Genomic DNA, 13,039 nt, shown 5'->3' with positions numbered 1-13,039 from the left:
GCATCTGAGTTAATGTGCGTGCATGTGAGTACGTATGTGTGTTTTCTTAAAAAAATGTGTTTTTCTCTTGTTTGCACCTTCACCTTGTCTCCTTCTGTCCCCAGGTAAAACAAAATCAACATGAAGAGCTACAGAATGTAAGGAAGCACATTCACAATTGTTTCTCAAATCTTGGTTGCTTCCTTTTGCCACATCCTGGTCTTAAAGTTGCAACTAATCCTAGTTTTGATGGGAGATTGAAAGGTGGGAATTCCCATTCTTGCTAAAATCAGAACTTAAGTTTTAGAGGCTGAAAGTTAAAAAAAATACATGGTTCCTTAAATTTTTTCTTTTATACTGGAGGACGTTTTAATGCATTATTAATGGTGTGATTGTAATGTATTGGTTTCTTGCAAACACCTGGCATATTGATTAACATTTTATAAGGTGGTCTGTTGCTCAGCACTGATGTCCTAAAAATATTGAAGGCTAAGAACATTTCAGTATTTCATCTGATTGCACTCTGCTAAAAAGCATCACCAATATATTATATTGATGTAATTAGATTTAAGTCTGTTCGGGGGTGATGGTGTAATTTTTTGTGTATGTTTTAGGATTATTTTGAGCATGATGGCAAAAGGCTTGAGGATTGACAAAACTTTTAACAGTATGGCTGGAGAAACAAAATTTAGTATTAAAATTTAATACAATTTCATGAATTGCTTGCCATTTGGAAAGGATAGTTTAGTTAAAATACTTGATGTGGAATTTGTTCTGGTAGGCCACAGTTTTATTTGTTATTTGGGCTGAAAGAATTATTGGGAGATGACGGAAGTGGGGTAGTAGAGTGGAGGGGTGGTTATATTTTTTCCTAGGAGATGTGACAGTGTGATGTGTTTGGATGAGTTTTTTGAAATGAATCTACACTTACGTAGCATATTTTTAATTTATGAAATAGAATTTTATTAACTCTTACCAATGGGGACTTTACTTTTTTTTTTTTTACTAACATGTTGACTAATTTCATGTCCACTAGATATTGATGAAGAGTTTAAACGAGAACTTCGAAATCTGGTTCCATTGCTGCTTGCCCCAGAAAATTTGGTAGAAAAAGAGATAAGTGGATCTAAAGTCACTTGTAGAGATCTTGTAGAATACTTTAAGGTAGGAAAATTCTTACATTAAATGGCTTTGTCTAAGTTAGAAATATAGCTGACTTAAAACTCATTTGTATGTACAAGAAATTTCTTACCTTTATTTTAAAGCAAAAAAGTAAAATTTATATTTTTTTGCCTTGAATTGGATGTATCAGTATTTAAGAATATTTAAGATTGTAGCAGACAACATGTATCTTCTAGACAGTGATTTTATTCTTTGTAGAGTTATCCTACTTTTTCTCCAGCTCTGATATGGAAAGAAGAACCATTCACCATAATATTACAATACCACTCTATCATTTGAGAATGATAATAGGTATTGGGAGCATAATTCTGTATCCTGAGTTCTCACAAAAGCCTTCTCTCAGAGTCTGGGACTTGATAAGAGCAGCTGAAAGTATCCAGACTGGGTTTGAGCTCAAGTAAATTATGCATAGATTTATTTTTCCCCCTCTGCTGTTCTCTAGTCTTTTTTTTTTTTTTTGCGGTACGCGGGCCTCTCACCGTTGTGGCCTCTCCCGCTGCGGGGCACAGTCTCCGGATGCGCAGGCTCAGTGGCCGTGGCTCACGGGCCCAGCTGCTCCGTGGCATGTGGGATCTTCCCGGACTGGGGCACAAACCCGTGTCCCCTGCATCGGCAGGCGGACTCTCAACCACTGCGCCACCAGGGAAGCCCTGTTCTCTAGTCTTTATAGCTTGCTTGCCAGAGCAAGACTATTGTAGAGGTTTGTATTTATTCATTGTAGTTGTAAATAGACAGAAGGGAAATACAGTTAACTAAGAGTGTGTTTTTGTATTATTTAATGGACACTTGATCACTTTCATACTATCTTTGTTCAGTTATGAATTAATTTAGAGTCAGTAGAAAGTTGAGGTGAAAGATTCCTATATAGAACTGACTTAAAAACGTTCATCTTTCTTTCTTACTCTTAAACCACAAATTCAGTAGTTTTTTTTCCCTTGAACTGAAGTATATTTTAAGCTGGTCAAAGTAAAATACTGAGTTAAAATATTTTCTTACATATTTATTTGAAATGTTGGCATTAGGGGAGAGTTATGGATTTCTTTTCATAAAGTAGATGGCATTTTATATATAACTTTTAAATATGAGACATAATTTTTATGCCAAGTTGGAGTTATATTTAGAGACATTTCTCTAGGATATTATTTAGCAACATACACACTTAATAATGTTGAGAATAGGGTTAACTCTGTTGGAATGAGAGTATATGATTTTTAAAGCCTAGACTTTTCTTATAATAGTGTGAATCATTTTTCTATTTAATGATTTTTCTTTCTTTGGGGATGTGGAGCCAACTTGCATAACCTATGAATATAATGAGTCTTCTGTATTTTTAGGCTTACATTAAAATTTATCAAGGAGAGGAACTTCCACATCCAAAGTCCATGCTTCAGGTAGTGTGTGTGTTGTACATACATTTATTTACGAAGGAGAAAAAAAAATCTTTGCTTTAGCGATAAATGCTGGAAATGGGGTAGTGTTTCTTTCCCTGCAAATACATTTTAGATACTTACGGCATGGGCCCTGAAGTTTTAATGGGTTTTTGTAACTACAGGTTGCACACCTTGCACACCAGAAATGAGGGTCCTTGGTGCCTTCTCTTCAGTTGCTCAAAAAGTGTAGGAGAATTTCTGCTTCAGAAGATAGCTTCATATGGGCCTTGCCAAACCAAGAGCCTTGCTTCTGCTTTCTGAGTCTTTGACAATGAATGTTGTTTGAAATAAGGCTTATTTTCTCTTGATATTAATGATTCATGTCTGGTTCTAGTGAATATAGATTTTGTTTTTATTTTTTTTAAAAAGGTGTTCTTTAGGGACAATGTTATTTTAACCTAATTCATTTTTTTTAAAATTAGTTAATTAATTTATTTTTGGCTGTGTTGGGTCTTCGTTTCTGTGCGAGGGCTTTCTCTAGTTGTGGCAAGCGAAGGCCACTCTTCATCGCGGTGCACGGGCCTCTCACTATCGTGGCCTCTCTTGTTGTGGAGCACAGGCTCCAGACGCGCAGGCTAAGTAATTGTGGCTCACGGGCCTAGTTGCTCCGTGGCATGTGGGATCTTCCCAGACCAGGGCTCGAACCCGTGTCCCCTGCATTGGCAGGCGGACTCTCAACCACTGCGCCACCAGGGAAGCCCAACCTAATTCATTTTTTAAAAAATTTGCTACTTTGGGCAGTTTCTCAGTTTTATAGTGGATTAAACTGTTTTTTCATAAAACCCATCCAATAAGCAGTTTTGTGGATTTAAAAATGTATCTTGTGTGTAATACTGATTATGAGAGAGAGGACCATATGAGTAATTCTTGATTCTTTGCACCTGGGGACTTGACACATTTTAGGGTTGTATATGTTTAATTTTCTATAATTTCCTGGGCATATGTGGTATTTTCTACAAACCCAGTTTAACAAACCTAAGCAAAACAAGATTAAGCAGGTAGTCCTATTAGAAGCAATTATTATGTCCTTTATACTGGTGTTTCCTTCAATTAGAAAGGGAAACTGGAAGTTGATAATATTTTCTCTGATTCATTTTCAGACTTGGTCATTGTACATAATTTATTGTCTTAATCAGAATTTATAGTTATCAGGTATTTCACATAAAATTGGCACATTTTATTTCATTTCTTAGGCAACAGCTGAAGCTAATAATCTTGCTGCAGTAGCAGGAGCAAGAGAGATCTATTGCAAAAGTATGGAGCAGGTTTGTAACTAAAATTTAAATTTGACACTAGAGTAAGATAGAAGATTTTTATATTTAAAATAATTGAACCAATTTGTGCTCCTTTTACATTGTCATGTTACATCATTCCCAAATTTCCCTTTATCATCTCTGCTGGAAATAAACTAAGAATATAATTCCCATGGTTAGAGTGCAGGATATGGGTAGTAAGTTATTACATAGACCACACTGAAATCTTTTCTGACACATGATTCAGAGTGCTGTTATTAGTAGCTTCTGATGCAAGCAACATCAGCTTAAGGGCAATAGCAGCTTCTTTGCTAAGCTTGCTAACTCAAACATTAAAGTACCTTTTTTATGTTATCTTTTACCCACTTTCTTGCCAGCAGTCTTTTGTACTCTTTTGGTGTATTGCTGGGTCAGGTGAAGTCAGGTACAGATTGCAGTGTAATTCTTTTTGTCTTTATTGGTATATAATTAATACCAATATAATTAATTTTGGAAAGTTTATTTTGCTTGAGTCAGTTAAACATATAAGAAATAAGTAGGTTATGATAATGTGTGAAGTATTATGAACAGATGTAAAACTAAACCATGTAGGTGGTTTGACTTTTTGAGATTAAAAATTATGATCAGGGAATTTCTTTCAAGTGTGAATTATTTCCAGCATGTAATCTGTCCTAATGTAACCCTGCCTTTACAGGTATGTGGTGGGGACAAGCCTTACATTGCACCTTCAGATCTGGAGCGAAGACACCTGAATCTCAAGGAAGTGGCGATTAAACAGTTTTGTTCAGTAAAAAAAATGGGTGGAGATGAATTCTGCCGTCGTTATCAGGACCAGCTTGAGGCTGAAATAGAAGAAACCTATGCAAATTTTATAAAGCACAATGATGGCAAAAATATCTTCTATGCTGCTCGTACCCCTGCCACACTATTTGCAGTCATGTTTGCTATGTATATAATCTCAGGACTGACTGGCTTCGTTGGCCTAAACTCTATAGCCGTCTTGTGTAACCTTGTCATGGGGTTAGCACTGACGTCTCTTTGTACTTGGGCATATGTTAAATACTCTGGGGAGTTCAGAGAAATTGGAACAATGATTGATCAGATTGCTGAAACTCTATGGGAACAGGTTGGTATCTGTCTTTTGGTTTTTCAGTGACTAATCTTATCCCTGTGACTCCCCACCCCTCCTTCTAGTCCCCCATTCCCCACCCCCAGTATTTGCACACCTACTTTTCCTTTATCTGGAGAATGGTAAAAGGATAGTTTCCTTTTTGTTTAGATGCATAATTTGAATATAAAGTATGAACTGGTTTTTTTCCCCTTTAAAGTTGTAATTATAGTGTGCTTTGGTTGGCTTACATCTGTAATATCCTTTGGATAGATTCTTAGTCATAGGCCTGATTATACTAGACAAGTGGGCAGGGCCAGAGTCTTTAAGGATTTTTTTTTTAAGAAAAGAAAATATAATTAGTGCAAGAGTTATGAAGGTAAGGAAAGAAGTTTGGAAGTGTAATTCTTTTGCTTTAGGAAAGCAAAAGAAGTTTCTTACTAATATTGGCAAGAACCAAGGCATGCTTATATTCCAGGAAAAATATTGTGTCTTCATTTCCTTCCATGAAGTTAGTAGTGATTTACTGATGTACTACAAGGAACAATCTTATAGGGAATTCTTACGTCAAAGAAACTTTGTTTGACCTCTATACTGTGGAAATACTAATGAACAAAGCAAAGCACCACAAACAGAGAACCAGCTTTTCTTAATCATAATCCGTTATCTCAACCAGAATTCAAATCATGATTTTTTACCTCAAACCAGAATTCAAAGTTGGGCCTGACAAGTATCTACTAAGGAAAGCCTTATTGTATATCAGCCAACTGTTGTCTGGAATTGCCTGTGTTCAGAAAATTTCATTTAAGGATGTTGTCATTAAAATGATCATCGTGAAATACTTGAGCATCATGTCAAGGACCAGAATGAAAACTACAGTTATTACCGATGGACAGTTATAAAAGGTGTTTTCAGATACCATTTCTGGGCTGATGAAGTATTGGGCTTATTTGAAGATCTAAGATATGCAGGTCCATGTTGGTTTGGCTTTAAATTCAAAGACTGAAGTTGATTGGATGTTGACTTTTCTATTAATAATGTCATTATTATTTTATACAGTGACCCACTATATTAATTTGGATTTTATATTTCTTCTTTATAGAAATGCTCTATTTATTCAGATCTGATTTGGAAGCTTGTATCTGGATATTTGTAAAATTTAAATTTTTATATCAAAAATAATCTCATTCTTTATATTCCTTTGATATCTTCTGACCGAAGATGGATTAAAAGCTATCACACCTCAAAAAAAAAAAAAGCTATCACAATGTCACTTAAAATATTACCTACTTTAAAAATGTTGGACCATTACTAATTTTGTGCAACATGAATTTCGATAGTTGTACATTGTCTTCTTTTGAAAACCACTCATCTCCCATGCAGCATTGATTCTAGGAGTTTAGAAGTGCCATTATTACAAAACAAGTGAATGGAAGAATCTAAACTGTGTAAAATTATTTTCAGTATAGTTGAGGTAAGATGATCACTAGTCAGAAGATCTGTGCTGTGTCAACACTTGTCTAAATTTTTTTGCATTTCTTTTTTCTTTTGCTTCAGAGGAGTCCCAGGAAGGTGAGAAACCTACAAAGTCTCAAATTCTTGTAGTCTTAAGTTCTTTAACTTCAAGGCACTCTGAGTCATTCTCCTAACGAATCACTCCATGTTTTAGGTGTTTTCCAAACTGTTTGAAGTTACTAGACGTCGAATGGTTCATCGTGCTCTTTCATCAGCACAGCGACAGAGACTGTCATCCAACAATAACAAGAAGAAAAATTAGACAGTATTTTTAACTTTTTTCTCTATCCGAAGTGTTCACACTTACACATGTAGGACAATAAGCAGGACCGTCTGGGCCGGTCTGCATAAATGCTGTATACATACCAGATTTGATGCTGCATATAGGGTATGGAATTGCACATCCATCTCATAGGAATTGTAAATGGTTTGAATAGGAGGAAAGTAATTTTTGTTGCATTATAAAATGTCTAACTGCATTATTTGTAGCATCATAACTTTTTTTGGGAGAAGCACCTTTTTATTTCCCACATTCCTGGTTATTTTCTTCATTGCTTTGAATTGAATTTTTATATATTTTTATATGTAACTCTTTTTTTACCTCATGTTTTTATTTGTTTTGCACATTTCTCATACCACAGGTATTGAAGCCCCTGGGTGATAATTTGATGGAGGAAAACATAAGGCAGTCTGTAACAAACTCTATCAAAGCAGGCCTGACTGACCAGGTGTCTCATCATGCCAGATTAAAGACAGACTGACAGTTCATCTCCTCATGGACTCCACTCTTTCTTTTTTTCATGCTTGCTGTACAATGAGAACTCAAGTAAAAATAAACCAAAGTTTACAATCAACTGTAGAAGTAGTTTAGATAACTGGCTTCACAGATGGCTGCCACAGAGTGTGAAATTGTTTGTTGGTTTTAAGCATTCTGTTCATGGCTCCTAAGGCATGAAGACTGGCTGAGGAGCATTAGTTTTCATGCACACTTGTACCATGTTTAATTCTTTTTTTCCCCTTTTTACTTAATCTAATGTTAGTGAAATTTGTCTTATGTAAAGGATATTTCAGGGAAATATTTTAAGAAATCTATTTAGAGTCTCTTTAACACAGTGTCCCATTGAAATTTTAATTTTTAGAGAAGTTATGAATCACTGTATCAAGAATCAGATTGGAATGACAAAGAAGCCTTTATTGAGCCACGACATTAAAAGTATATATTGCTTTACTGCCTTCAATACCAGTATTACATAAATGCATGTATCAGAAACTTCACAGAAATTACATGACAACTCCTGTAGCTAAGAAAGTGATTCTGAGGTGTACATTTGTCTTGCCTTTTTAAATTTATAAACCTGCCCTAAAAGGAGATGCATATCTGGGAAACTGAACTGTCTTTATGCAGTTTAGCCTTCATGTACATAAAATATGCCGTTAATTTATTGGGGGAGAAATTCCATCCAAAAATGTTGCCTACAGCTATGAGTTAAGAGTGTCTATACAGTGTGTAGCTTTTATTTTCTAAAATCACAGGTAGGGCATGTATATGAATTATAAATATATAAATACGATTTTGTATTAAAAGTTTTGTAGTTTATGACAAAATCTGGTTCTGTGGTAGGCTAATGAGTACAGTCCCTGTGAAGGAATGTTTGTGGCTCATGTCAGTGTGTGAATGCGTAGACAATTTGAAGTTTTTGATATATTTGTGATATTTATCTTCTTGAGCACTGCAGTCTCACCACCCTCCCCCCACCCCCTCTCCCCAGGGGAATTCAATGGGAATGTTTATCGTGACTTTGTCCTCTGTTGCATTTTAAAGTTCCTTCCTGTAATTTATTTTCAGTACATAATTAAAAATTTGTATATATAAAATGGAACTTGTGATTTTTTTTTTAAGGAATTCTTCAAATGTGTATTCCATTACATAAACCTATTTGTTTATACTGAAAAGAGCATGAGTGGGAAACACCCAAGTGAGAGCTGTAAGGTATCGTACCTCATACCTCGAATCTAAGCTTGTAAAAAGTTATTTTTCTGTGTCTGTCTCTGTTAGGGAAAACTTGTTGTGATTAGCCTAGGGGATTTATTAATTTTGTTTCTCTCTTTTTTGTGGTGTACGTAAGGCTAACATTCTGTAATACTTTTGTAGCCTTCTCTATGAACACCTATTAAAGCGTCTAGTTTGGTTTTTAAGTGAAGAGAACTCAGATGTTGAGTTGCATGGCCGAAAGCTCTAAATTTACTTTGGTTGATATATCCGCCTCCTGCTTCAGATCCTGTTTTTATATGGATTGTATTTGTTTCCATCTGTATTAAACTGCTACCAACTCATCTGTTCTTAAACAGAATCCACCTGAAATGTGTCTCTTTTTATTTCTTTTACCACCCTGTTTTATGAATGCCGTAGACTGTTTTTATGAATGGAAAAAATAAAAAGTTTGTTGTATAATAGCAATTCTTCTGAAATTAAAGACAGGTTGGTTATTTATTTATTTTTAAGCAAAAGTGCTGTGAAATCTAAACCATTGGATTTCTTAGTATTTCTTGTTGGAAAGAGTGTTTTCCCCAAAGATACAATTCTATAAAGGATTCTAAGAAAGTACTTTGGTTTCAGCTGGAAGACTCTGAATATTGCTACACAGGAAGCAATAAAAGGGAATAAAGACAAACTCAAAACTGTTTGCTGAAATAAGTTTTGTGTTAGTATATTTTCTGTGGTATAATTTTTTAGTAATTTATATTATAAGGTAGGTTTTTAAAAAAGAAACCCAATAACAAACAGTCTGTCTTCCTAATTAAGACATAAATAATTTACTTTTGTGGAAGGGACAGTCATTTGTGACCCTACTATTGAGTATGCCTTGTATGTCTCTCATGAAGATAGCTAGTCATCCTTGCTTCACTGAACATATTCTACTTGTGAAGCTGAAGAGCAGCATTTAATTTTTGAGGGTTTATATTTTCGGTGAACTTTGAGCAGGGCTTCCTTTAGTTATTTTACTCCCACAATTGGGCTAGCTACTAGGGACTTGACCTTGCCGTAGGTGTGAGTGCTGCTGGTGTTAGTTACATTGTTTCATTATTGTGGGATTAAAAAAATTTTTTTTTGGTCTTAACTTGGTTAAGAGCCTATTAAAATATACCATGAAATTTCAGAAAACACTGACGTTGCTGTTAGTGGTCCACTGAGGTCAAACGGCCTTACGGAAAGCTTTCTGATGAGCTGCTTCTCTGCTAGTGCGGGTTGCTTGGGTCTGTTGCACACACTTTTAGGTTTCAGCAGCTTCATTCCTGGCTTGAATTTTCCCGTACTTTGACCATAATTGATCTGTGCACCTAAATGTTTTTCCATTTGTGTCCTGGTTGTGGGGTGATGGTGAGAACCAGCTTGGAGAGCTGGCAGCTGTTCCAGGCAGCCATCTTACTTGGCCAGAGTTTACTAATCAAGTGACTGTCTTACTTGGATTCAGTCTGGAGCCTCTGTCAGAGAGAATCCTTCCACTTGGCTTTTGGGCAAACAAAGCTACATTAGAGCTTTCCCAAGCAGGACAGAGAAATGCCACCTTCTCTACCTAAGTCTTCTATCAGATCCTAGGAATTTTTCTCTCCAGATTTGCAGTTTGCTGGAATTTAGGCTGAAGAATTGATCTACCCTTGACATACTTGAGTGCGGTACAGCTCCTATTATGTTCTCTTTAGGTTTGTGACGTTTTCGATTCTTCAGTGCCAAAGCTAGCAGTTGACCAGGTCAAAAGTGCCTAAAGATTGTAAAAAAGCTTAGGAGAAGAGGGGATCATAGCCTTTGCATAGCTCAGTCAAGCACTTAAATATACATTAGCACTTTTTGTACAACAGTCGTGTGGTAGGAAACCACTTTATCAAAAAAGGTGTCTCGGGTATCTCAGGCTTGCAAACCAGGATTCTGCAACTCCACACCTCCAAGGGTTTGAGTCAGTCAGTGGAAGGTTTCAGACACAGATGAGTAACATTCCTAACTCAAAGCTCTGTCTCAGCTGCGTTCTGAGAAGTACTAAATGTGGAGAAAAAAGATTCTGTTAATACTGAAACAAGGTGAAAATTACCCATAATACTACATTAAAAACACAAGTCACATGAGGCAAGAAGTGAAAATCTTCCGGTCCTTTTGATACACCCCAGAGGTAACCGTATATTTGGTGTGTGTGCTGTGGAAATCTTTCCCTGTGCTTATTGACACGTCACTATACTGCATAAAACATACTCAATTTTTATTTTACACAAAAATAGAATTACCCTGTACGTGATATATTTTTTCATATAACTGACATTCTAGGCCATTAAGTAATTCTTTAATGCTCACATGGTTGCTTTGACCCTTCTGAGGGTAAGAGGGGTTTTGAGGAGAGAGCACTAGACCTTGGATCTCTGCTAACAGTTTCCTTACTTTTTATGACAATTCCTGCCCTCTCACAGGATTGGTGAGAGAATCAAATATGAAAAGAAGCAGGTAGCATAGAAAATTTGTACTCAGTTTTGCTTGTCTTAAGTCTCCATCTGCTGGCTCTATTTGGCCAATAGTCAGTCTGATAACTACTTCCTGAAGCTTGTCCATAACGAATTTTTTTGGGGGGGGGGGCATGGGAGTAATTTGGGCTGTTATTTAACAGTTATTTTTAAGCTTTCTGACAAATACGTTTATATGGCAAACAACACGGTCATTGTGGAGGAAAATGGGTCTATAGCTACTGACAGAGCAAGCAAGAAAGGTCATCTAAAATGGCATAGTTTAGATTTCCCAAACACAAAACGTGAAGACTCCGTAAACACTTATGTAACCTAGAACTGGAAGAATACTTGAATTTCAACTCCAGGAAAAGGAGATGGACCTTGGAGTTAAAACGCAACTTTGTTCCCAGCACCACCACTTCCAAGCTTTGTGAACTTGGGCGAACACTTAGGTAACAGCTGAGCCTCACCTTCTTCATCTATAAAATGGAGATGATACCTACCTCTCAGGGTTGTGAGGAGGATGAGATGAAAACATATATCAAAATCCTGGTAGACATTCTGAATCCCTTTTATGGGGATGATATTTGTGAAACGTGCATCTATCCTTCCAAACCGTACGTACTTAATTTTACACCCTTTGCTTCCTGAAGAGGAAAAACATGAATCTTGGAGGGTGGTGGTCATTGTTATTTTGTCTGTGGAGAAAAGCAGTATCAGTAAGTTCTTTTTTCCTCAACTGGATTAAGCTCCTTGGAAAGAAGAAACCATACTTCATGCATCTTTTAATCTTTCATATTATCTAGTATTTTTGTATATGGTAAATGCTCAGTTTTTTTTTTTTTTTTTAATGAAAGCTTCTTTCTTTCTTTATGGCTGTATTGGGTCTTAGTTTCTGTGCGAGGGCTTTCTCTAGTTGTGGTGAGCGGGGGCCACTCTTCATTGCGGTGCGTGGGCCTCTCACTGTCGCGGCCTCTCCCGTTGCGGAACACAAGCTCCAGATGCGCAGGCTCAGTAGTTGTGGCTCACGGGCCCAGTTGCTCCATGGCACGTGGGATCTTCCCAGACCAGGACTCGAACCCATGTCCCCTGCGTTGGCAGGCAGATTCCCAACCACTGCACCACAAGGGAAGCCCTCAGAGTATTTTAACATGGGCTGGACTGTTCAACTTTATCCCCTTCACCTACCTTCTGTATTTAAACATATACCGCCCGCTATACATGAGCGAGGTGGTTACGTGACAGCTATGGGCCCGAAAGTATCAATGTTTTGCATTATTTCCCCTTGGCCTCAAGATGCGAAGGAACATGATCATTAAAAGTATCTGGTATAATAACTTTGGGGTAGAGTGAGGTTAGGTTACCCTTAAGGATTTGGATTATCTTTAGAACTTTAGTATTTGATCTAATGCAGCTTAAGTATCTGCTCTTAAGTCCTTAACAGAATTGGGTTTATAGACCTGTGCAGTAAGGAGATAAGGGTTTTTATATACATCGAGTATCTCTAGAAATGCTAGCACTGCTTAGAACAGAGGAGAGAGCAGTTCTTCCAGGGAGGATTGAAGGTTTTACAGGAGGCAAAACCCCCAAACTAAGACATTTAGCATCTAAACAAAATACCGCCAATGCTGGTGTAATAATAACCTTGGGGTGGGTATTTTAATCTCCGGTTTGATAGAGGAGTCATCTGAGGCTCACAGAGGTTAGCCACTTTTTTTTTTTTTTTGGTGAGAAGATAAAGGATCTTTGTTTTTATTTCCACTGCCTCCGAGCAGGCTTATTCCATTTAGAGCATTACTTCTCTCCCCTTCTAGGACACTGCATCAGAGCATGAGGGACAGAACAAAGAACCAGCCAAGAAGAAAAGGAAAAAGAAGTGAAATGCCTGAGTTAATGTGAACTTTGGGGCTTCTGCTTTCTTTTTACCCAACAAGCAACAATGCCCCCTTGTCCTACAGCCTGCACCAACGTTGGCATCTTGGTTCTGAACTCAATTGCACCGTCAATTAGAGGCAATCATTCTTGGCAGGTCCTGCTACTGAAAAATGGCTGGCCTTAGGCAAGCCCTTTTGTAAAAAGCACGG

At 37.0% G+C, this 13,039-nt stretch overlaps 1 protein-coding gene across 4 annotated transcripts in view; it reads left to right on the top strand.

Moving 5' to 3' along the window:
* The window catches only part of ATL2 (atlastin GTPase 2), a 63,197-nt gene extending 54,283 nt beyond the window's left edge, over positions 1–8,914 (top strand). For 3 of the 4 annotated variants that reach the window (XM_082851936.1, XM_082851937.1, XM_082851938.1), the window contains 6 exons: positions 105–243; positions 1,016–1,143; positions 2,496–2,552; positions 3,785–3,856; positions 4,539–4,970; positions 7,109–8,914. In XM_082851936.1, coding sequence (XP_082708062.1) covers positions 105–243; positions 1,016–1,143; positions 2,496–2,552; positions 3,785–3,856; positions 4,539–4,970; positions 7,109–7,228 — 948 coding nt within the window. In that variant the 3' untranslated portion in view covers positions 7,229–8,914. Of the gene's footprint in view, positions 1–104; positions 244–1,015; positions 1,144–2,495; positions 2,553–3,784; positions 3,857–4,538; positions 4,971–6,509; positions 6,525–6,621 lie in introns of all 4 variants that reach the window. The other variant, XM_082851939.1, reaches the window with a different exon arrangement.
* Positions 8,915–13,039: the final 4,125 nt, after the last annotated feature.

This window comes from Leucopleurus acutus (genome assembly GCF_964270905.1).
Source record: "Leucopleurus acutus genome assembly, chromosome: 12".
NCBI classification, from domain to species: Eukaryota; Metazoa; Chordata; class Mammalia; order Artiodactyla; family Delphinidae; genus Leucopleurus; species Leucopleurus acutus.
The sequence above is the reverse complement of the archived record's forward strand: the minus strand, read 5'-3'. Positions and strand labels throughout refer to the sequence as shown.